This window comes from Octopus sinensis, linkage group LG1 (assembly GCF_006345805.1).
Source record: "Octopus sinensis linkage group LG1, ASM634580v1, whole genome shotgun sequence".
NCBI classification, from domain to species: domain Eukaryota; kingdom Metazoa; phylum Mollusca; class Cephalopoda; order Octopoda; family Octopodidae; genus Octopus; species Octopus sinensis.
This window is the reverse complement of record NC_042997.1, coordinates 101,821,579-101,846,695: the sequence shown is the minus strand read 5'-3', so window position 1 is coordinate 101,846,695 and position 25,117 is coordinate 101,821,579. Positions and strand designations below refer to the sequence as shown.

General features: G+C 34.6%; 1 protein-coding gene and 1 long non-coding RNA gene across 6 annotated transcripts in view; one reads left to right on the top strand and one right to left on the bottom strand.

Annotated features, from left to right (window-relative positions):
• LOC118763656 overlaps positions 1 to 2,435 on the bottom strand; it is a 7,783-nt gene extending 5,348 nt beyond the window's left edge. The window contains exons 1-2 of the long non-coding RNA XR_004999425.1: positions 2,273 to 2,435; positions 954 to 960 (exon numbers count right to left, since the gene is read on the bottom strand). This is a non-coding gene — a long non-coding RNA (uncharacterized LOC118763656). The remainder of the gene's footprint in view (positions 1 to 953; positions 961 to 2,272) is intronic.
• The window catches only part of LOC115211956 (protein dopey-1), a 146,656-nt gene that overhangs the window by 54,374 nt on the left and 67,165 nt on the right, over positions 1 to 25,117 (top strand). For all 5 annotated transcript variants that reach the window (XM_029780747.2, XM_029780731.2, XM_029780740.2 and 2 more), the window contains exons 4-8: positions 4,771 to 5,123; positions 7,379 to 7,568; positions 9,874 to 10,102; positions 12,204 to 12,793; positions 14,932 to 15,781. In XM_029780747.2, coding sequence (XP_029636607.1) covers positions 4,771 to 5,123; positions 7,379 to 7,568; positions 9,874 to 10,102; positions 12,204 to 12,793; positions 14,932 to 15,781 — 2,212 coding nt within the window. The remainder of the gene's footprint in view (positions 1 to 4,770; positions 5,124 to 7,378; positions 7,569 to 9,873; positions 10,103 to 12,203; positions 12,794 to 14,931; positions 15,782 to 25,117) is intronic.

The window sequence follows — 25,117 nt, the reverse complement described above, 5'->3', positions numbered from 1 at the left end:
TTACCTATCGCACCATATGTTTGTGTGTGTGTATGTGTATACACACACACACGTTTCAGTCCCTCCCCCCCGAGCATGGTCAATACCAGTGCCGCCTGACTGACTCCCATGTTGGCGGCTGTAAAAAGCACCCACTACATTCTTGGAGTGGTTGGCGTTAGGAAGGGCATCCAGCTGTAGAAACCTTGCCAGATTAGATTGGAGCTAGGTGCAGCCAACTGGCTTGCCAGTCCCCAGGCAAACCATCGAACCCATGCCAGCATGGAAAACGGACATTAAACGATGATGATGATGAAGAAACAACTTAAAATAATGGTCATATAATTCCTTTATTAGAACAATTTCAGCTGATTAATCTTGAGATTGCTCCAATCTGGCCAGCCCCAAGGAAAAACTAAGCTAAGAGCATTAGATTCCTTGGAAAAAAAGCTTTGAATGTATACAAAACAAGGACGGAAAAACAGACGATATTACATGAATATAAATACAGAAATAATATGAAAAAACAATAATAATAACAACAGGACATCACAACAGGCGTCTTTGGACACACACACACACACACACACACACACATATATATGAAAGAGAGAGAGATATGCACATGTGTGAGTGTGTATATGTGTGTGCCTTTGCCTTGACATTGCATGATTGTTGTAAATGGGTGTCACAGTCATGCAAGCTGAGTCATTCATTTCCAATATTCTGCAAAAAACATGTCTGGTCTGACAATGAGGAATATTACTTCGCTTGAAAATAGGTATGGGTTGAAAACAGGTAAGGGCATCCAACCATAGGAAATCTGCCTCAATAAACTCTATCTGATCCATGCATACATGGAAAAGTAGATGTCACAAAGTTGATGATGTATCATGTTGCATATATGTGTGTGTGTGTGTATGTATGCATTTATGTATACCTACATCAATATGTGTGTATGTATTTCCTTTTACTTTTCCCCTTTTCTTTTGTTGCCTTTTTCATGTAACCTTCCACCATTCTCTCTGCTGTTCTTCTTACATAATTTTTGTATTACCCTTATTTCCAGTTTTTCCAATGCACTTCTCATTACTTCTCCATTAATCATAGAGCCTCGCCCAAACTGTTGTGAAATTTATTGAATTGATTTTTGTCAATGCATACTGATATTGATGTTTGTTGCTTAGTATCAGCTCAGTTTTGATCAAGTAGATCTATAATCAAATGGATGTCAGTCACGATCCTATTGTTTGTATTTCAGCTACAGTATACTTAGACCAGTATAACCCTTTCTTTTTTAAGATGGAAGCATGTGATTTAAGGGTAATTTGACTGTTCTTTGCAGCAGATTAAGCAACCAACACCAGTTTCCTTGTACTTGTAATCTCTTTAGTTATTCAGAGAAATAGTTCAATGTGATTTTTTGAAGTACATAATGCAATGTCATTGATAACCTTTTGACTCATGGTTACTACCAGTACGGTAAATAGGATAATAAAATTAGTACTATTAATAATAATTCTTTCTGCTTTGGTCACAAGGCCTGAAATTTTTGGGGAGGGGGCTAGTTAACAACCCCAGTGCTCAACTGGTATTTATTTTATTGACCCCAAAAGGGATGAGTGGTAAAGTTGGCCTTTGCAGAATTTGAACTCAGACTGTGAAGAACTGAAAGGAATGCTGTAAAGCAGTTCATCTGATGTACTAACAATTCTGCCAGCTTGCAATAATAAAATCTAAGTTGATTCCAAATTCTTTTATGCATTCAGAGTGGTTGTTGACTTTTCATAGGACGTCAGCACTCTGAACTTTATTTACATTATTATCTATAGACACTTCATTAATTCTACAGAAAAAAATTTCTATACTTAGTAAATGCTGTCATTCATTATATTGTTCCAAAATATAAGTGTCATATGATTTATTTCTTGTTTTCTTTGTATGAAAGAGACATCATTATATGCAGTGATACAACTGCTAATTTGAAAATAAAAGAACTCACTTTAAACTGAATGTAGCTGTGCATAATACATAGTATAGAAGATAGAAATTCCTCACCAGACATGGTCATGTGGAAAGAAGTTTACTTTTTTCACATATGGTTCTAGGTTTGATCCCAGTGTGCAGTACTTTGGGCAAGTGTCTTTTACCAGACAGAAACCAAAGCAGCAACCCATTGGACTATATTTGGTCTTGAATGGTAAACTTTATCTGTCATCTTGTTTGGCCTTAGGTCTTGGATGTATGAATCCTTTAGCATTCAAACTGGCCATATCCACTTCAAATATTCTACCTATTTTATATTTCAAATCACCCAGATCTGTCCTCTCACGCTTAACCCTACAATGTCATTCTAAAAGTAAACAATCACATCATTGAAATCTTGAAGCTTTGAGATAATTTATGATTAATTCAAAACAATGTGAGTAAATAAGCATTACATTTGACAAGAGTAATCAGAATACTAAAGGATTAAACAAACATCACTATCGTACAGATAGTGTCAGTCATCTACAATCTTTAAAAATATGTCTGACCATTGTGCTGTCCATGTTCAAAGGGCTAGAGCAAATATTACCTTTATTGACAAGAGAAAGAGCATCTCATTTGGCTGTAGAAAATCTGCCTCATTGTATTTCCCAAAACGGACGTTAAACAATGATGATGATATATACATATATATAAAATGATCATGAATTTAGATTGATTTTATAAAACAACCATACTTGTTTTGTTTAGTGAAGATATTAAGAGGAGTTTGCGATGCTCCTTAACAAAAAAGTTCCAAGATTGATGATATAATTTTATCTTCTGAAATCCATTGGAGTGACGTGTGTAATTATTAAAATTTTGTTTAACCTTTTAGCATTTAAACTGGCTACATCCAGCCCAAATATTCTATCTGTTTTATGTTCAAACTGGCCAGATCTGGCCTCTCACACCTACCCTACAGAGTCATTCTAAGAATAAACAATGGTATCATTGAAATCTCAAAGCTACAAGATAATGCATGAATAATTCAAAATGTGACTAAATAAGCATTACATTTCACAGAATAATATGAACCGCTAAAAGGTTAAATATCAGTTTTAAAATGTGCTTATTAGCCAAAATTCACTTGAGATCAATAATGGAATTGTATTTTTAAAAAGTTATGCATAATATAGCTCTTTTATGTGAACTGTGATGCATATGAAATTGGTTATAAATAGAAGTAAAAAGCATAAAATATTGAAATTTATCAATACTTGAAATACTACAAAATTAAATAAATTTGCACCCACATTTATTAACAGATTTTCTGGCTGAGGAATAATTATACTCCTTCCTACATGAATCATGGGAGCTGTCCTTTCTCTGAGTGTGTTATCTTTTACTTGTTTCAGTCATTGACTTTGCCAAGCTGGAACACTGTCTCAAAGGGTTTACTCAAACAAATCAACTCCAGTACTTATTTTTAAGTATTGTCGGTGTCTTTTGCTGAACTGCTAAGTTAAAGAGATATGAGCAAACCTGTACCAATTGTCAAGCAGCGGTAGAGGACAAAGATACATATGTACATGAACTCACACACACACACTTTTATATAGTTGAGTAGTATATTCCTGGTTACGGCATATAACTGATCAGGAAATTACCATGTAAAAAACACCCACTACACTCGCGGAGTGGTTGGCGTTAGGAAGGGCATCCAGCCGTAGAAACACTGCCAGATCTGACTGGGCCTGACGAAGCCTTCCAGCTTCACAGACCCCAGTTGACCCGTCCAACCCATGCTAGCATGGAAAACGGACGCTAAACGATGATGATGATGATTAACATCCACTATTGCACTTGGCAGTACAATACATATGTAAACAACAGTAATCAGAAAGAAATGGCAAGGCAAGGCAATCATGCTCATTCATCTGTATGATCCACATAGACCAAGAAGATCAAACATTTCCACAGAAATGAAAGCAGAAGCCTCCATATTGTTGCCTGACTTGCTAGAAATAGTAGCTATCACTCCTTATTACTTCCTTGCCTCTGAAAAATGGAAATTTTAAAATGTTAAGGTGCAAATACACCAGATTTTGTAATCTTTGATATACCGTCTAAGCAAATATGAAATTGTCATTGCTGGAAAAGCTTTGATTGTAGATTTACTTAAGAACATAGTGTGTAACATAACTACAACACCTAAATATATGCATGCAATGCACACACACACACACACACACACACATGTCTATTATGTATAAATAATAGCTTGTTAGGGAATTTATATCCTCTCTACTGTCCTTCATTTAGCATACATAGGTACATTTTATTTGGTCTTTTTACTACTTAACAGTTTTACTGAACAATATAACAATAATATTGTCCATCACATGCAGTGATGATTTTGATTGTTAGTGCTTATTAAAGACAATATGTACAAGTCATACTTACATAAGTATACAGAGTACATATTTTGTTACCCAAGATTAGATTTAATAAAAAAATTGCTACTATAAAGTTTGATAAAAAAAGAAAAGAAATTATGGTGCTTTGTTATTGCTAGTTAATAAAGAGTTGTAACTTTGATACAAGGTTGCTAATTTTCAGAAAGTGTGTAGTTATTTGAACCAGTCCCAAATATATTACAGTTGCATGTAGTAATAACTCCAGAGGAATGAGGTGAATGTCAACTGGTGTATGTTCTGAACTTGTGACATGAATGAATGTAACTAAACAGCATAAAGCATTTATTCCAACCTGATACAGTTCTTCACTTTCACTTATTAGTTCATATTCTAATCTTTACAGGTATTGCTGTCACATATGAAATACCCTGTCATCCCCAAAAGAGTGATAATCGGTAAACGATTAGCCCAGTGTCTTCATCCAGCTTTACCAAGTGGTGTCCATCTGAAAGCTCTTGAAACCTATGATATCATCTTCAAAAGTATTGGTCTTGAGCGTTTGTCCCAAGATCTCTTTATCTACACTGCAGGTCTTTTCCCCCTCATGAGTTATGCTGCCATGAATGTGAAGCCAGTTCTTTTAGATCTCTATGAGTGCCATTTTGTACCTTTAGGAAAACATATAAAACCAGGTCTAAATGGACTTCTACTTGGATTGTTACCTGGCATGGAAGAGGGTTCAGAACTATCCTACAGGTAATATAGGATTTTTATTTTCTGTCAAATATCTTATTTGTTTATTATTCATTGTCACTGATTTAAATCATTAGGTTAAGAAGCTTACATTATTAGTCTAATGGTTTCTAATATTTTAAACGTTTTAACCTCTAACCCAGCATTTCCCAGTGTCTTTACTTTGTGAGGAACCTTTGAAATAAATTACCTGTTTCATGGAATCCCTACATGAAAACTACATATCTTGATTTCTCTTTGTCTTTCTCTTTCAAAAAGGTAAATTTCATGAAACTGCTTTTGAAAGGTTTCACTCTGCTAAATCTATTAAAGAAGGTTTAAGAAATTCTGTCTTAATGAAGACTTGTCTTAACCAAATTCCCCTTCAATTTCCTCTTAAGAATTCATTTTTCCAAGGGATCTCCTTACTACCTACAGATACCAAGATTTCTCTACCTTTAATAGTATGCCAGAAATGTATAATAAAATTACAAATAAAGAATTAAATACAAAAAAAAGTATGCGTATAATTAGTGTATATTTTGCTAAGTCTTGTGGGACTCCTAGTGACCTCTTACTGAACAATATCATCCTGAGGGACCCTGGTTGAGAAAGTTCCTCTAACTTTCTTCTCCAACTTATTTTACAGTTTAGTTTTTTTGGCATTTTTTAAACCTCTGCAATCTATTAACTGGATGCTCTCTATAGATATCAACATTTTATTATTTAAGCTAATGTTTTCTTTCAATGCCTTTTTCTTCAAAATCATATTATTTCTATATTTTGTATTTCATACCTGATACATATAAAGATAATGTGACCTGACAAATGACAGGGACCTTCTCTTTGTGGCTGGTGACTTCAATGAGCATGTTGGACATCTGGAGAGCTTCCATGGTGTACATGGCGGCAACAGATTTGGTTTCCGCAATGAGAAGGGACCAGGCTGCTGGAGTTCTGTGATGCAAATGATCTTATGATCTGTAATACTAACTTCAGGAAACCGGCCAGTCACCTGTTCACCTACCAGTCTGGTTGGTACACTAGTCAGATTGATTACATTCTCCCCAGGAAACAAGAAAGATTGCTGCTTATAAATGCCAAAACTTACCCACAACACAGGTTAGTTAGTCACTTCAGGATCAGGGCTAAATGGCTACCCAGAAGATGACCAGTGTGGAAAAGAAGGGTCTGGAAGCTTAAGGATCCTCTGAATAGACAGAGATTTAGAGACATATTACTTGAAGCTTTTGATGAAATAAAGGAGGATATGGCATCACATAATGTAGAGAACAAGGAAGGTTCCTATGGAACAACTTGTTGAGGGCTACTGACCAGATTTGTGGCTGGTGCAAAGTTCCCTCTTCACCTAAGGCGACATGGTGGTGGAACAATGTAGTTGACAGGGCCATTAGGGATAAGAAACAAGCCTGAAAAGACTGGAAGTATAGTGGTAACAGGAAATTATATCAGATAGACAGAGAGAAAAGTTGGACATAAGAAACATCAAATGTGGGGTGCAAGAGAGATGACTGTGCTGGTATGGTCATGTGATGCTTGTGGATGAGGACAGGTGTGTGAAGAAGTGTTGCATTCTAATGGTGGAGGGAACCTGTGGAAGAGATAGACCTAAGAAGACATGGGATGAGGTGGTGAAGCATGATCTTCGAATGTTGGTCCTCATAGATGCAATGATAAACAACTGAGACCTTTGGAGATATGCTGTGCTTGAGAAGGCCCATCAAGCCAAGTGAGATCATAGTCATTGCCAATGCCAGTGTCGTGTAACTAGCCCACCTGTTAAATGCAACCTTCAGTTGAGCGATATGCTGTGCTTGTGAAGACCTTCTGTACCAAGTGAAATCATAGTCATGGATGATACCAGTGCTGATACCCATGCTGGTGGCATGTAAAAAGCACCATTCGAGCAATAAGCCTCATGATGGCAGTGACAGATGACCAAAACCCTTGGCAATATACCCATCAAGCCAAGTGTGGCTATAGTTGTGGCCAATGCCAATGTTAGGTCAATGGCTCCTGTGCCAGTGGAACATAAAGAGCACCCACTGCACTCTTGGAGTGGTTGGTATTAGGAAGGGCATCCAGCAATAGAAACCTTGCCAACCCAGATTTGAACCTGGTACAGCGTGCTTACCAGTTTTCAGTCAAACTGTCCAGCCAATGCCAGCATGGAAAGTGGACATTAAATGATGATGATGAAAGTAAATTTGGACACACTAACTTTTGCTGTCTTTATAGTTTTATATTTCTAATTGCAGGTGTGATAAATTGCTGGTGGATTTCAGTCAGGTGACTGATGAGAGTTACTTCTACAGTTGTATGTGGCAGTGTATCTACACCTTCCCTGCTGCTAGACTTCAGGCAATCACTTTCTTATTGACACACTACAATAAAAAGCAGAGCATGGAAGATCAGCTGTATATGATGGGCCTTAATATCGACCTCATGGTAATTCATTTTGGTGATGTTTATTGCAGTGAAGGATAGTTAACATTTCCTTTTTTTTTTTCCTTAGCCTCTCATATATGAGAGAGTGTTCAATGTTAAAGAACATTTTTAAAGAAATTTTTCTCCACAACTTTAAAAAAAAAAAAGCAACAATGTGTCACACAGGTATAATGAGAATTACACATTTAGAAAATACATTTTATTACAAACTTGATTAATTAGTATGTGGGGGAAAAAAAAAAGGACTGGAAATTTTTTGATGTGAATGTATTTTACTTTTAAATATCCTCATATTTAAAAAATAATTATTGTTTTCTGTTAAAATTTTCCAAAAAATGTTTTTTCACATTTTAGTATGAGTTACAAATGATATATATGGGTAAATGTTGCAAATCTGTTCGTTTTTCATTATTTACATAAAATTGCTTAATGACTAATTTTTTGAAAGATGTTTTTGAAGTTTCTATGAGGCAGTGCAAGTTTGTCACAAGGCATCTAGCTTGTGTATAATTGATGCCTGTGTAAAAAAAGTTGGTATCATGTGTACATTGTTAGAAGTGATAGCATGTTGAGTGCTAATGTACAGGATGTAAAGCTTGAGAAATGACTAAACCTTGGAATAAACTAGAGTTAATAGTCAGAAAGACCCCCATCAGCATACACTTCTGAGGAACACTTTGAATGGAATCCAGAGCTACATATTTAAATAGTTTATCCAAATCTGTATCCCTAGAACTTTCAAACCTTCAGGAACTTACCGTAAATCCTCAAGTATAGTCTGCCTTTGTGTAAAATACGCAGGGGGTTTTTAGGAGGCTGTACCTCTGAAAAACCTAAACCTTGTGTATATGGTAACATCCTTTATTATCATTGTGTATATAACACAATGCAAACGTGTAGCTTTTTTGTGCATTTTGTTTGCAGAAAATAAAGAAATAACAGTAATAACGCTTAATAAATGTTGCTTACTGCAAGTTATAGATGATTCTTTTATGACTTCATTGCTTTCAGGCTTAACTTAAGGTATTTTCGCATCTGAATAAACATTGCCGGACAGCAAATTGAGACTCAGACATTGCTTAGAAAATATTTTTCATTTTTAACCTTGTATATAGTACACACTAGGGATTTTGACCTTTAAATTTTGGGGGGGAAATGTGGATTATACTCGAGGATTTTCGGTAATATTCGCAGCCATTTTCTATACCGGCTTGGTAGGCCTGCATAGACTATAAGTGTATACTTTCCTCTCTTAAAAAAAAAAAAATTAGTGATATCAAGGCATATTTTTTTATTAGGTATTTTCAGAAATATTTTTGATATTTCCATCAATATCCACAGCTAGAATGATAGCTATATTTACTCCTCAGTACATAACATCTTTTTCTAAAGAGTATCTAAATATAGAAAGATGTGTCTGCTGAAGTCATACATGTTTTGATAGTCATAACATTACTAACTTTTGCAAAGTTGTCATAATGACATATTGTTAGGTAAATACACTTTACAAATGTTTCATAAAGTGGTTACAGAGATATATACTGAGTTGTATATATGTTTGTATTTTGTTTCTTCTGCTTCTCTTGTGAAAGTTTGATGCATGAAGGACAAATTATTTGTTTTCCCTTTTTTCTTGTTCTGCAGTGTCACTTTCTAGGACCCTTTTACTCCTGCTGTCATCGTTTTTTTCCCTTAGCTTCTGATGTAAACTAGAAGCCCCTTTTGTTACCAACCCGGCTGAAACCGGCTCTGGCTCTGAGTGCAAATGTCTTGTTTTCATAAGTTTTGAATTAAAATCTTCCACTAAGCCTTAGTCACAATTTATGTTCCTAACACTAGCTTAATGATAACCAAGTTATTTTACTAAATTTTTTGTTATATTTAAAGTAATTGAAAGAAACACAGAGCATCTCAAAATAAATGCAGTAACGAAAGGGTTAATTTATAGAGTTAGGGATGAGACAGGAGGTAACCAAGAGATTAATGAAATTAAATGTGTTGCATAGATAATGAGAATTACACATATAGAAAAGACATTACAAACTTAATTAGTATATGGAAAAGCAAAAAAAGAACTGGAAATCTTTTAATGTGAGTGTATTTTTCTTTTAAAAAAAAAAATCATTGTTTTCTGTTAGAATTTTCCAAAAAGAGTTGTTTTCACTTTTTAGTATCAGTTACAATGTGTATCAAATGGAATAATATACACTGGTAGATGTTGCAAATCTGTTAGTTTTTCATTATTTACATAAAATTGCTTAATGTCAGCCATTTATTATTTTTCATTTTGTATTCCATCTCATAGGTACAAGCAGCATGTACAGCTGTTCAAGATAGCATTGTCCTAGTTCAGAGAAGTCTGTTAGATTTTCTCTTGATAGCATTCCCCATGCATAATGCTCAGTTGACCAAAGCTGATATGTTGAAGATTCTGAAAGCTTCTGTTACTGTAATACTACGCAGGGACATGTCTTTAAATCGAAGATTGTATGCTTGGTTGTTGGGGACTGATTGTAATGGAGTCCCTTTAGCAGGTGAGATATATTCAAGAGATATTTGTTGATGAAAATAATGGAAATTCTGTTAACTTATGATTGTAACCATAACCAGCAAAATTCTTCTGGTTATTTCTTTGGTTATTTAGCATATTTTTGATTGAGTGAATATTTTTTCATTTTAAAGAATTAAATTTTTTTTTATTAATCTTACCCCACCCACCCACCCACCCACATAATCACACACAGCTACTCTTTTAGTCACAATTTTGACTTGGTACTTATAGTCTCTTATTTGATAAAAAATATAATGAAGTTTCAATACTTTTGGTCACATTCAGGTATAAAATCAAATTTACAGTTTAATTATGATTATGCAAAAGCAAATGAATTAAAGCTTTGTTTAAATACTAAAATAAATTTATTATAATTAACTAATTTTATGCTTAGTCAAATTTGATAAGAGAAAGCTTAGTAAAAGCAAGAAATATGCATATGTATGTGTGTGTAAATGATTAAATATAAAATTGCATATATCTAATTCTAGTCAAAACAAAAATATACAATTGTATATTGAAACCATCAACTGACTGATTAATGAAACTATGTATAGTAATGAAGTCCATCTTGTGACAGATGTAACATTGTAATATAAATAGAAAGTTTTGTTGGAAATAAATACTTGCAAGAAACAAGAAAAAAGCCATTGCTAGTATTACAATGATCACATGACAAATTTCTTTTGATGCGGTAATGATTATAATTGTTTGATAATTTAGATAATGTTGGGAAAGCAGTTACAGAAATAACAACATATAAATTCAAAATGCTTATCAAGTGAAAAATTTTTTAAATTGTCCCTTGCTGATTTTTTTACCTGAATAGTTAAGGATATTTTGAGAAGAATGGACTATTAGTGCAAGGACCTGGGAAGAGGAGAGATACGTGACTTTAGAGCATTGAGCAGAGGTGGTATGAGACAGCTCAGTCAGCTGCAAGGAGTAGAAATCAGTTATAATAGAAGAAATAGCTGAGCGACTCCATTCCTATCTGTCAGATAGGATGCACTCAAGTTTCCTATATACATAACTGCAACGACTTTCTAGATGTAAGTGCAGTATATTATTGTGGGTCTCACTGGAGCTTTGTAGAGGGTTAGTTGTTGTTTCTTCTTCCTCTGAAGTCTTTTGCTTCCTATGGAGCATAAGCCATCAACAGCTTTCCCCCCCCCCCCCCCACCCACTTTTCTTGACTCTGGGCTGCCTTCTGCTTCTCTCCAGTTGGAACACTACTTTTTCAGCTCTGCTTCAGTATTCCACTTCCAGCTATTTTTATGGCATCCTTTGAGATTTTGCTGCACTGTGTCATATGTTTCCCTGAGGGAAGGCCTTCCTCTCCCAGGTCTTATTGGTTTTAAATTGCCATGTGTAACTTGCTTTTTTTTTTGTTTGCAAGATAAGGGTGTTGGCCCTATGCAAACCCATTTTCATCTCTAGGAAGAGGTGGTCTATATTAGTCTGCCCTCTATCCTTTGATCTGCCCCATATGGGAGACTCTCCCAGGAGACACACAAGCCACCACATTTCAACAGGTACTGAATATTGAGATGGAGTAGGTGCTAGGGGCTGTCGTACTTTGACTCTGAAGAGGAAAGCCAGTCCTTGTGATGCAGTCTCTAATAAGTAGAGAATGTGTAATCACTAGGTGAGAAGGGGTGAGAGGACCTAGAAGAGATGGGACTGTTGAAGTCGCTAAGGGTGATAATTTCAGAGTGGTGAGATGTCTTTTCTATTATTAAACATATTCCTTTCCCCTGCCCTCCAGCCAAATTTTAATGTTCAGATGTATGTAACTTCAACATTTGAAAACATTGGTCCATAACTGGGGTTTTTTGGGTTTTTTTTTCCAAATATGCAGTATTTGACTTTCAGAAATTTCCAAGTTATTAAGAATATATATAAAAATAAAAATTAAATAAAATCACTTTTCAAATTGAGTTTAAGAGTAAACCACTTGAATTGACTGAAAAGCAAAAACATAACCTCCATTTTTCTTGATCTTTATTTATGTTAATTCAAATTAAATACAAATATCCTAATAGTATTTTAGAATATTTTTCTTCCTTTTTTTTTCTCATTAGGTGCAATTGATGCTCGGCAACGTCACTCTACTATGTCTAATGATTCAGTTGAGAATAATACTGCTTCCAGTGAAGGAGAAAAGGACCAATCTTACTTTCATACTTTTTCAAAAGACTTACTTGTCTTAGCTCTGAAAGCACGACTTTATGAAAGTTCTTGCACACCAGATAATCCTAATGATGAGTCATCTGCAAAAGCTTCCATTTTACAGCCATTCCGAATTCTCATCAGTCTTTTGGATAAACCTGAAATTGGACCGGTGATCTTAGAAAATGTGCTATGGGCTATTTTCCGAAGTCTTTATAAAGAGTGTAAAGTTCCTTCATCAAATTCTAAGACAGCTTCCCCACAACGTGATGAGAAAGTTATTACTGAACTTCTGAAGACTGCTAATTTGCTTTTTAACTCTTTTGAACCTTTTTATATTTGGGATTTTATTGGAAGAATGTTTGAATTGGCCTGCCAGAAGAGTTCTATGCAGGTTCAGACAGCAAAAGTTAACCATTCTGATTTAGAATCTTCCTCTGACATGCCTGATTTCATCGAACTTTGTGAATTGTGTAACTTCCTTCTTGATGTTATTTCATTAGTAAGTAAAGCAATATTATTAAAATATTATTCAAAAGTAATTTCTTAAAACTTTGTATTTTCTAGGTTCTCACAATTACTTTATATATATGTATATATATATATATATATATATATATATTATATATATATATATATATATATAATATGGTAAATGCGAATGTCAGTGTGTCACACTGTTTTTACTTTACTTCTAGAGGTCGTAGCCCAACATATACCATTTTGGAATTAGGCCACCACTGTGAATAAATTGAAAGCATTCTGGCCCAAATCTGGACCGGCAATCCTGAAATTTTGGATTCCCAAGTTTTCTGTACTGTGATTGTTTACAACAGATTTTTATGTGATTTTTTGTGACAAATTTTTTTGTATGATCACAATTTTTATAACTTGGAAATAAACTTTGGGAATGATTGAAATTAATTGCAAAATCTAGCAATTATTTTGAGGTTTTTTCCTTGCGTGATTTTTTGCAACGAATATGATCGTCATTGAGATATGATTCTGGAGGAATCAATTGCAACAAATTCTCCAAATCAAGTCAGAGATCTGTTTGCAGATCTTCCCATTTGGAGTCAGTGGCTTAAAAGCTGCCCTATCAGGCTATAAGTAGATAGATGAAGCAAATGCCCTTTACTTGAAAAATGGGTAAGGACTAGAGACAGGAAGGGCATCTGCTTGTGAAACAGTACTTCAACAATATATTTGTTTAATCCATGCTAGCATTAAAAAATGAATGGAAAAGAAAGGTTGAGCAGACTTCTTGGAATTATCTTCTTTATTAACAACTGCCACTAGAAGTTTGTTTACTCCAACTAAGAAGGGAATTTATATTGAGAAGTTTTGCATATAACTTTCAGTTCATCTCCATTTAACCTATTTATCTATATCTAATTTACTCAGCATGGGCTTGACAATAGAAAGTGGGCTCCTGGCAAAAGCTTTTTCTATTTTGTCAATGTAGTTTGTTTTGGTTATCAACATCTGTTGCAATTGCTTTGCTAGATATATGATGTAAGGGATTCCTTGCACATGTACAAACTTAAGCTGCATTATACCAAACTTTATTGTGTCTTATACTAATTTTGCTACAAATCACTTTATCTCTTTCATCAATTGATTCATCAGCTTAAGAGATCTTAAGCTGAGGTCTCCTTCTTTTCATTGTCACTAAATGTTGTCTTGTGATTTCAAATACTTAACACATAAAGCGCGATGGGCCACGATCATGGCCCAGATAGATACATTTAATTTAACTGGATCCACTCAGTTGCAAGCATTTTAGTTAGGTCTTCAGTCTGAGGATAACTTCCTCCTACTCAGTCACAGAGGTTTTGAAAAGGGCTATGGACTCTACCTTTTCTCTTTTTACTTTAGCCATTAAACACACACACAAATAGAAACAACAGCTAAACATTCAATTAATTCTCCCATGTTAACATAAGTGTTTTTATATAAATATAATGACTGAATAAGTAAAGCATAGAGAACTCTACAATCTTTTGGTGATTTAAGTTGGGAAGCAGTTTGAATTTGAATATAATTGACTTACTTAATCAGAATCAAATGGTATTTTTTTCGTCTACTTTTCCAGTATTATCAGTACAGTGTTTCCCAAAATTATGATTAATATCTGTTACATCTATTTCCAGATAGTTTCTTTTGGTTCTAGAACATAATCTATATAATTTATGTAACATATGTTTATCTTAATGTCAAATTTCCATGTAATTTTATGAGTACATTATTACGTAGTAGAAAGAGAAAATCTTGTGTCTGAATACAAATCTTACATTGAAAATTACAAATGTGGAATAGTAAGTAATAAAATTAGAATTGAGAAAATTTTCACAAGTTTCAAATTTTCATTCAAGTAATGATAAAGGTTTAGAAAAAAGTTTTTTATTTTTCATTTTTACGGCAACATATAAAAAATCATGAATAATACTGATTGGAGATTTTGTTGGAATAAGTGATAAATATTTTTTATGAGTTTTGTCTTTTTTTTTTCTTCTCTAAAATATAAATTTATCATTGGTTTTGCTCAGATAATAATCCTATAAACTGTTTGCTAGAATAATTACATTGCCTTTTGTTATTGTTATTTTTTACTCATGACTTTTACATTTTATTTTGCAGGAAACATATTTGGAAACACAGACAGAGTTTCTTCCAAATCTTCTTCGGAGAATGATAACATCATTGATACATTGCAGTGATAAGCTACATAGCAATCAGATAATGTATAGTCTTAAGTTGTGTGATAAAATTTTAACTCGTGCCCAACCATCCATGACAGTCATTGAGACTGGGGATCAAGAAGAGGTTGTAAATAATGTATTTTCTGTGGACAACTACTCAAATGAAAGACAAAAATCAGAAAGTTCAGCAAGTTCAACTAGTGAAGATCTTACTATTGAAAGTACTGATTCAGGTGCCTTAAATGATTTTGAAACTCTTTCAAGTCCTCAGATTCTAAAATGTGACACTGAATCAGTCACTCAGAATTCACAAATTGAGATGACTGAACGTACACCTATAAACCATGTAGCAAATCTGAGGGCAACATTCTACAGGATGACCAATTCTCCAATAAAATCTGCTGACAAAATAGTCAGTGCTCCATTGACTCTAATGCAAGCTTGTGTTCAGTGTTTCCAAGATTTTTTTCATACTTTTGTATCTCATAGAATATTCAATGAAGACACTTCTGTTAACAATCTCCTAGACTCAATCACTTTACCTGTGGATTCAATACGCTGTTCAGATAAAGATTCTGTGATTGGTAGCTCCTCTTCTGTCTACAGCCAAGATGAAACTTTACGCAAGCAAAGTATGGAAAGCAGATTACCTCAGAAGATATCCGTAAAATCAGATTCAGATTTTTGTGAGGCGTTTACATGGGCATGTCGTCTACTCGTTGAATTTGCCAGTTTCCCTATTTATTGTACAGATTATCACAAAATATTAGAACAGTCTTTCCAACAAGGTACATTTATTGACATTTTTACTTGGATTTTTTTTTTTCAGATTCTATTTCTGCCCTCATTCTTTATCACTCTCTCTCTCCTTCTCTTGCTCTTCTTTCTGGCTAGGTAACCATGTATCTCCTTTACAACAGCACACCTATTTTGCCCTCTTTCTTGTTAACTATCTCTCTTTCTCTCCCTCTAGCTTGGTACCCATGTACCGAGACATCTGTCTCTGTCTCTCTGTCACCCTCTAATTTTTCATCTAACACAAGAGCACTTCCTCCAATGCCCCCTCCTCTCTGAAAGATTCCTTGTCTTGCAAGTCATTTGGTGACCCTGCCAATGCTAGTGCCACATTAAAAGCATCTAGTCCACACTGTAACGTGGTTGGCATTTGGAAGAATATCCAGCTGTAAAAACCATGTCAAAACTGACTTTGCCTGTACTTGTGCCACATAAACAGCATTCAGCCCACTCTGCAGGGTAGTTGGTGTTAGGAATGGCATCCAGCTGTGAAAACCATGCCAAAACAGACACAGAAGTATGGTGCAGTCTTCTGCCTGGCCAGCTCCTGTCAAACCATTCAACCCATGCCAGCATGGAAAGAGGATGTTAAACAATGATGATAAGGATTCTTGATCAAACTTCAAACTTGATGTAAAAGTAGACAAAATGCTGTTCTACCTTCACAATTGTTTCTAATTATAGATACGAAACCGGAAATTTTGGAGGGAGAGAGTTAGTCAAACTATTTCTAGTAATTGACTGACATTTTATTTTATCAACCCTGGAAGGATTAAAGCCAAAGTTGACCTTGGCAGGGTCTAAGACATTTCAGCCAGTGCTCTAGTGATTCTGCCATTCCACTAGACACAAAGCCAGAAATTTTGTGGGTAGGGTTTCTTGATTATATTGACCCAGTCATTGGTTGTAACTTTATTTTATCAACATGGGAAGAATGAAAGGCAAAGTTGGAACTCAAAATTTAAAGAGCCAGAGCATATATGACAAAGCATTTTGTCTGACACTTCAATGACTCTGCCAATGCACTACCCTCTTGATGATAATAATAATAACTACCAGGACCCGTGAATATTTCACAGAATTAATAGTAAACCTATTGGGTTATTCCTGTAAACTTTATCCAAAATCCCTGAAAGTGTAGCCTGTGTTGTGTCTATCAGAAGATAGTCGCTCATTTGCTATTCATTGAAAAGTGAAGGAAATTGGAATACAATGATTAGTTAATACATTATATATATACTTTATATATTAAAGAAAATTATTTTATATGTAAAATATAGGGGTCACAATTTCATGGGGTAAAAATTTAATGCAACATGGCAAATTCTAAAAACCACATTGTTTGTAACTTATAAGCCAAGGTCAGACCCAATACACATTTCAATTTGCATATACTTTTCAATCCAATACTTCTTTGCAGACTGTGTTCTTCATGTAAGTTCCCCCTCTTCTTTTCCCTTGTTTGTCAGTGTTGATAACTTTAACTCTAACATCAGATAATTTGCAAATCCTTGAAATTGCAACATGTAGCTGACCATGGCCGAATACAGGTTCAAGCAAGAACAGACCCACTTTATCAAATGTCTGCCCTTGTGCTTTATTGATAGTCATTGCATATGACAGGCTAATGGGAAACTGGTTTATTTATGTGAATGGCAAGTTTGAGATGCATATGCATTAAGTGATAGGTGATATAAAACAGTTCAATTTTTAAAAAATTACTTTTCAATATGCACTCACCATTTCCACCACCACCATCATCTCTCATTGCCTTTCTTTAATTTCACCATCAGAACATCACCCCTCTGCTAAAATTATATTCCTAACTCTCCTCAATATCACTACATTCAACTAATTTTTGTTAACCACATAATAAGTATTACGTTCCCCCACCACATGTCATGGACACTTTTCTCTCTTTTTTTTCCCCTCTCTTTCTGCCTCACTCTTCACCTTATCCTCTTTTTCTTTCTCTTGTTCTCTCTTTCCCTTCAACTAATCATGTGAAAGTGTTACAATTATGTTCCTCACATCATGAGCACTTCTCTCACTCTCTTTTTTCTCTCCCTCTTTTTCTCTAATCATGCGAAAGTGTTGACGGGCTATGTAACATAATGACAAGCAGAATTATTATAATAATAACAGTAGTAGTTGTAGTTGTAGTAGGAGGAGGAGGAGGGAAAATGTTTACTTCCAAAAGCCTATTGCTATCGTGGGTTACCATTATTTGAAAAAAGCCACCATCATTTTAATGTCTACTTTTCCATGCTTAATACATCAAATGGAATTTGTTGAGGCAAATCTTTGCCTCAATGATTGCCAAATGATTGCTCTTCCTGTTTCCAAGTAAGATTTCCCTACCACCAGACATGTTCCTGTAGAGTATTGGAAATGAATGACAATGCTTGCATGATGGTGACACTTACATACAACTGCAACATGAAATCAAGGAAAGGTGAAAGTAACACACGCACACACACACACAAATACACATGATGGATTTCTCTTAGTTTCTGTCTTCCAAGTCTCCTTACAATGTTTTGGTTGACCTGGGACTTTAGTAAAAGACACTTTTCCAAGGTGCCATGCAGTGCCTATTTATTGATATTATTTGAAGGAGTGGCAAAAGAGAGAAATGAAACAGTTTCCATAGAGGAAAAAACATTACCCTAATATCTGCAGCTAATTATCAAGAAAAAGCCTACAAGATCCACTGTAGTTCATACAAGTAATATCTGGTGTCTACATGTGGTGTTCACTTCAGCTGTTGTTTAACCCCAGATTTACACGTATGGCTGTGAGGTTAAGAAGTTTGCTTTCCAAGTAGATAGTTCCAGGTTTATTCCCACCACACTGAACCATGGCCAAGTGTCTCCTACCATAACTTCAGTCAATCAAAGCCTTGTGTGTGAAATTTGGAAGATGGAAATTGTGTGGGAGTTTGTCGAAGGGACTGTTTCTGTTTTTAGATAAGTAGACTTAACCTATCACCTGATGTAACACCACCCATCTAACTTCTGAGTGCTTTATGTGAATCTTCCTCTGTAGCAATTATCCAGGTCAGCTCTCTGGCTTGAGGATATCTCTTTTCTTCTTTGTACCAGTCTCAGTCTCAAAGGACCTGTAAAACTGTCATGAGCATTGTTCTTCCCCTTTCAACTAAGCTGTAGGAAAAATATAATTCTAATTCTAATTGAGCAGACCTTTAGTTAACCCCAGCTTTGACCATCCCATTTTCTTTTCACTCAGTCACCATGTATCTGTATAACTTTATTGAATATCATGTTTGTCATTTAATATCCTTTTTTTCCATGTTTGCATTGGTTAGATGGAATTTGTTTGAAGCAGATTTCCTATGGCCAAATGTTCTTACTGTCGCCAACCCTCACCTGTTTCCAAGCAAGAAAATAATTTTCTTGCAATTAGATATGATTTCCATGGCAGACTGGAAATGTGCAACTTCACTTTTATGACGATGATGCTCATTTCCTTTTTTTAACAGAGTATGATGTGATTTGAGTGAGATTTAGCTGCTTTTTCTAGCAAATCAAATGACCTGACCACTTAGAGGCTTTTTCTCATATGTTATTGACATATGGGCATTGAGAAAAATTGCAAGCATAAATAAGAAAACTTTTATTTATTTATTGAACAAAAATCAATCTGTTCACCTAACCTTTATAACTACCCCAATATTTCCTGTGAATTTACACACTCAACACATCATCATCGTTTCACGTCAGTTTTCCATGCTAGCATGGGTTGCTCCATAGCAATCATGTTTTGTAAGAAATTTTCAAGTTTCCTGTTTCCTTAGTAATATTCTCTTTGTGTTTTTTTTTTTTTTTCACATAAAAGAATTAGTAATAAATAATCAGGAAATCTCTAAACACTGTTAGTTTCATTGGTGGGACTGTTCTTCATTCTAAAACAACTTATACTCTTATTATAAAATTTCTTTAGTAAATTCAGCAATTTTATCTCACAATTCTTTGAAAAAATTATATTCTCTCATATTTTAGCACTTAGAATTGAACAGCTGTTCTAAATTAAACTAGTGTCGACAACCATAAATTAACTTTTTATTTATCTTTCCCCTCTGTTGACTGGGTTGAGGTCAGCTTAGAATTATATAAGGAAAATAAAAAATAGAGGAAAAAACTCTACAGACATCTCTTATGATTTAAATGACATGGTTTATTTTCTGTAACTGAAATTGTTTTAAGCCCTATTGCAAGGATATTTTACAGGCTTTCAATGTACCCTTCATCTGTTAAGCTATGTTGATTCTATCAAAAATAATGCAAATGTGGACATAACTTTTTTTTAACTGATATAGGTTGTTAAAATTACACATGTTTATAGAATAACTCTTTCTCTATACATTGGTTAACCTCAACATAGACTCCATCATAAGCAATGCATTTGCCTCATTGTGAAAACAAAGTTTGAATCCTCTTTGAAAAAATTCAGTTATGCACTGTTTTTATCCACTTTTTCTCAGCCATTTTCACTGTCTCACTCAATTGTTGTCCTTGAAGGCTATACTTCATTGGACTGAATAGGTGGAAATCAGTGAGCACCAGATCCGAATGTATTGTGGACAGGTGACCAGTGATCTAGCCCAATTTACTGATTGTCCAATTTGTTGCCAAAGATGTGCGTGCTTGCACACATTTTGTACATCTAGATCATTTTTTAACTGTCTCAATGTACCTCTCACAGTTAACAGTATAGCCACATTCCAGAAAATCAAGGAGAATGCTTTCATCATCCCCCAAAACAGAAACCATGATTTTCTGTGTTGAATACTAGGTCTTGAACCTGTATAGGTCTTGGAGGTGTGATACCATTCCATGAACTGAGTCTTTGTTTCTGAATCACAAAGATGCACCCTGATCTCATCTCCTGTCACCAGATTGGAATAAAATGTCTTCCAAATCAGCACCGACTTCCATCCTTCTCTCCTTCAAATCGGATGTCAGCTGTTGAGGTACCCACTTTGCACATAATTTCTAATACTCAAAAGTCTTCCACCACCTTCTCTAATGCATTGTGACTACAATCCAGTTGTGCAATAAGCTCATGAACTGTGATGTGTCTGTCTGCATGAATCAGTTCATTCACTCACTAGCGATTCATGTTAGTGATTGCAATTGATGGTTTCCAACTACATGCTTGGCTTCCCCTTCTTTAAACTTCATCCATCTCTGTGCACACTACTCTTGTCAGTGGTGTCATCTCCTTTAACTAACTTGTAACTTTCTTCAGACATTGAACGACCAAAGTTCTTCCTTCATCAAGAATTTAGTAATAACACATTGCCTGGAATTCTGCCTGGAATCCATTATTTGCATGCAATGAAGAACAGGAGGAAAAGTTACTCTGCAAACATGTTCAGTTTGAGTGATCTATATTTTTTAATAATAAATTTATAGCCCATTTTTACATTATTTTTGGTACAGCCTTTGTATTTGAAAATGGTGCTTTCACTAACGTCAGCATTTGCAGCTACACTTCTTATATGCATATAAATATATATATATATATATATATATATATATATATATATATCTATATATATATATATATATAAAACAGTAAATCCAGCTGTAACATACTGGTAGTTTTCACTTATATATATATATATATATATTACGTATTTATATATATATTTATCTTTTCTTATAAGATAATATACGTACATTTATTTAATTATTTTATTGTTTTTATCTTAGACCTGATGAGTGACTATATTTAAATTGAATTGATTTTATTGTTATCAATTTGAAAATATAGCCACGAAACATGTGTAGTTTATTTACTAACTATATACTATTTATTTATTATTTAGTACCTTATTTAGTTCTAGGTAAATGTTTTATCATATCTTTAATTTTTTTCTATATGGTATGATTTCAGTATATCATTGTTGAATTGCTTCATGGTGGCTCTTCTCTAATTTATATACATATATATATATATGTGTGTGTGTGTGTATATATATATTATATATATATATATATAGAGAGAGAGAGAGAGTGCACAAACATATGTAAATATACATGAAAGCTCCTGAAGTCAGTGTTGACATATGAGTTTTCACCTGCATATTTAAAACAATGTTTCTGGGAAATATGTTTTGTTTCATAGTGTCAGTGTTGGAACTACCACCCACTGTGTTTACGATCAACAGGTGTACTATATTCAGTGCTGCATGAATTCATTTTTCATCTATGCTCTACACTCTGTTCTCTATAAATGAGAGTATTACAGACACCTACATACATATAGGGATTTCAATTAATCTTTGCCTTAGGTTGTTCTATTTATTCTATTTCAGTTTGTAAACAAATTAATTCTATTCTACTTTATAAGTAGTAAAGAAAAGGTGATCAATCTAGGTTACTATTTTGATAAGACTGTGGCTATGTATATATAATATATATATGTGTGTGTGTGCATATACATACATGTGTATTTGAACCTAATATATAATGAAATTGACAAGGTTTTTAATAAAAGAATGTCCATGCACACATACATACACAATGTTTGCAAACTAGCCAATTTGATAAGATGCCAGGTTACCAGCTAAAGGTTTCAGTGTATTTATCTTTTGACTGGTTACTGCCCCGATTGTGGCTTAGGCACTTAACACACAACTGGCAAGTCAACCTAGCTGTAAATAGATCTCACTCTCTCTCCCTACCTCCCATGGCTTCAGATGTTAGCAATCATGAACTTCCATGCCTTCCTGTCCTACACAAAACTTAGCACATTAATGGGCTGGTCTCTCTGATGATATCTGGTAAGGCCTCTGAATAGCTATCTGTTAGTAAATGCAGTTCAATGCATTAAGCCATTGTTGCACCAGAATACTGATATGCGCAGGGTTGAGTTCAATATTTCAGTGATAGCCTTAAGATCTAATTAGAACCATGTGTATGTTGTTTTTATTTCTTGTATAGTCTTTATGAAGCAGACTTATGAACAAAATGTTCCAGCTATGATTAGCTCACTTTATTTTCAGATAGTGTCCTTTTCTTTTTAAGATAGACAGGTGTAATTTAAGGGGGATTTGGCCACTGTTTCTAGCATGGTTAGTGGACCACAGTAAGAGTTATTGTATAGTAACAGTAATGATTTCTAAAAGAGGTACAGAACTTAACTGGTAATTGTTTTATCAATTCCAAAAGATTAAAGGCTAAGTTGATTTGGGCAAGATTTGAACTGAGAACAAATACTGCAAGGCATTTTCTCCAATGCCCTAATCATTTTGCCTATCCACCACTCTAAATAATAATAATAGGGAGTGGGGCTAGTCAATTAACTCCACTCTAGTGCTCAAATGGTACTTGTTATATTGACCCTGAATGGATGAAAGGCAAAGTTGACTTTGATGGGATTTGAACTTAGAGTGTAAAGACCCAGAAAAAATACTAAGTAATTTACTGATGCCCTAACAATTCTACCAGCTTGCCTATTAGTAGTAGTAGTAGTAGTAAATTTAAGTACAAGGCTAACAGTTTTGAGTGAGAGGTTTAGTCAATTATATTAACCCCAGTACTTGACTGATTAATAACAGCTGCTAGCAGCAGCTTTGAAAAACATACAAACTCCTTTCTTCCTCGTATTACTATGCTTTGCTTGTTCAGATATATCAAATATGTCTCTTTGCTATATAAACTGTCTGTTATACAGAAATTTCATAACTTTGAAAACAAAAACTGTAGTACATTTTCACTTTATAGTATTTAAAAGATAGTGTAATTTATATATATTGTTACACTGCACGCAGCCTCCCGAAACCATGTACAATACAGCAATGTATGTCCAATAGCTCAGAAGACCGCATAGGTAAGCTCAACAAACCAACTTTCTTAGAGCAGAAGATGCAGTAGTCAAAGAAATCAGGAGAGTTGAAAATAACAAACAAAACCATTGAGTATAACCAATATACAAGAACTTTAATTAAGAGGCCATTAACATTTATGGAATAAATAGCCAGTTCTTTAAAGAGTTCTTTCATTTACCTCTGAAATATGTAGACTTCTTTTGGTGAGCTCTTCTTTTATTCACCAATCTAATGATTTATTTTCTATCTTTTTTATCTCTTTTTTTTTTTTCTGAATGAACTCTTGTTACTTCTGAATTTACTGTACCATTCCACCTTCCTTACGTTGCCAAGTTCACTATTTTCGCAGCCAGTTCAAAACCTTCCACTATTCATATTAACCACCAAAACCAACTTCATACTCAACACCTAATACTGTGTCAACTGTTCCACGTGAATTGCACCATTTTGCACATCAATCATGTGGCACTGGCTATTACATAAAAAACTGCTCATGTCAGCTTTCATCCTGTTGCACATCATCTTCCAGCATGAAGTAACTCACCACGTGGGCAATTGTAGTCTTTATACTACAACCACACTATAAAAGTGCGCCAAAATCATACCGCCTACACCTTAAACAGTCACATGACACCAAAGAATTCTTTTTCTGTTTTCACTTGCAAAACCAGAGAGCAGTGTTCTAATTCATGTTGTACAAATGAGAAATTATCTGAATATAATTTTTCCATTCGTTACAATACATACACACACACACACAATCATGATTCTTGTGACTATTTTCCAAAATGCATGCATTGAATATTTTGATAGACTCAATGCAATGGGTTGAAGGACCATGTCTTGCTCCAGTATCTCAGTTTTGACATGATTGCTATGACTAGATGTCTTTCCTAATGCCAGAGTATTGTGAGTGCTTCCCCTCTCTTAGTACTGGCACCATTGAGGTCACCTTGTAACTTACAAGACTAAAGAGCCTTCTTGACTGAAAGGGAAGATAGGAGATAAGGTCATTGCTTTATGCAAGGCATTGACCGATTAAAATATGATAGGTAGAGTAAGGACAAGAAGAGATTCATAACAATCTTGCATGTTACATAGGCAAATCTGGGAGTAGCTGGAGTAGTACCTGAGAAAAAGAGTAAATATGACAGTAATGAGATGTCAGAATGTATTCTTAAAGCAATATGTCCAAGAAATTTAGTAGAAGAGAGTATAGATAAAGAAGAATCAGGCAGTGTGATATGGTTGCAAGAGTGTTGGAGGAGTGTAAGAGATGGAGGTAGCCAGATGTATATGGGGGATGAATGTAGTGGAAGGTGAACAAAGGGGTAGGATAAATATGAGTTGAGATTACAATCATAAGAATGAGGGTTGGATGTGAATTGAGAGTAGCTCTCAAGAGCTGGCAGTTCAGAAATGGTAATATAATATAAGGTAACATTACTGACAGCCACAGAATAATACAGTA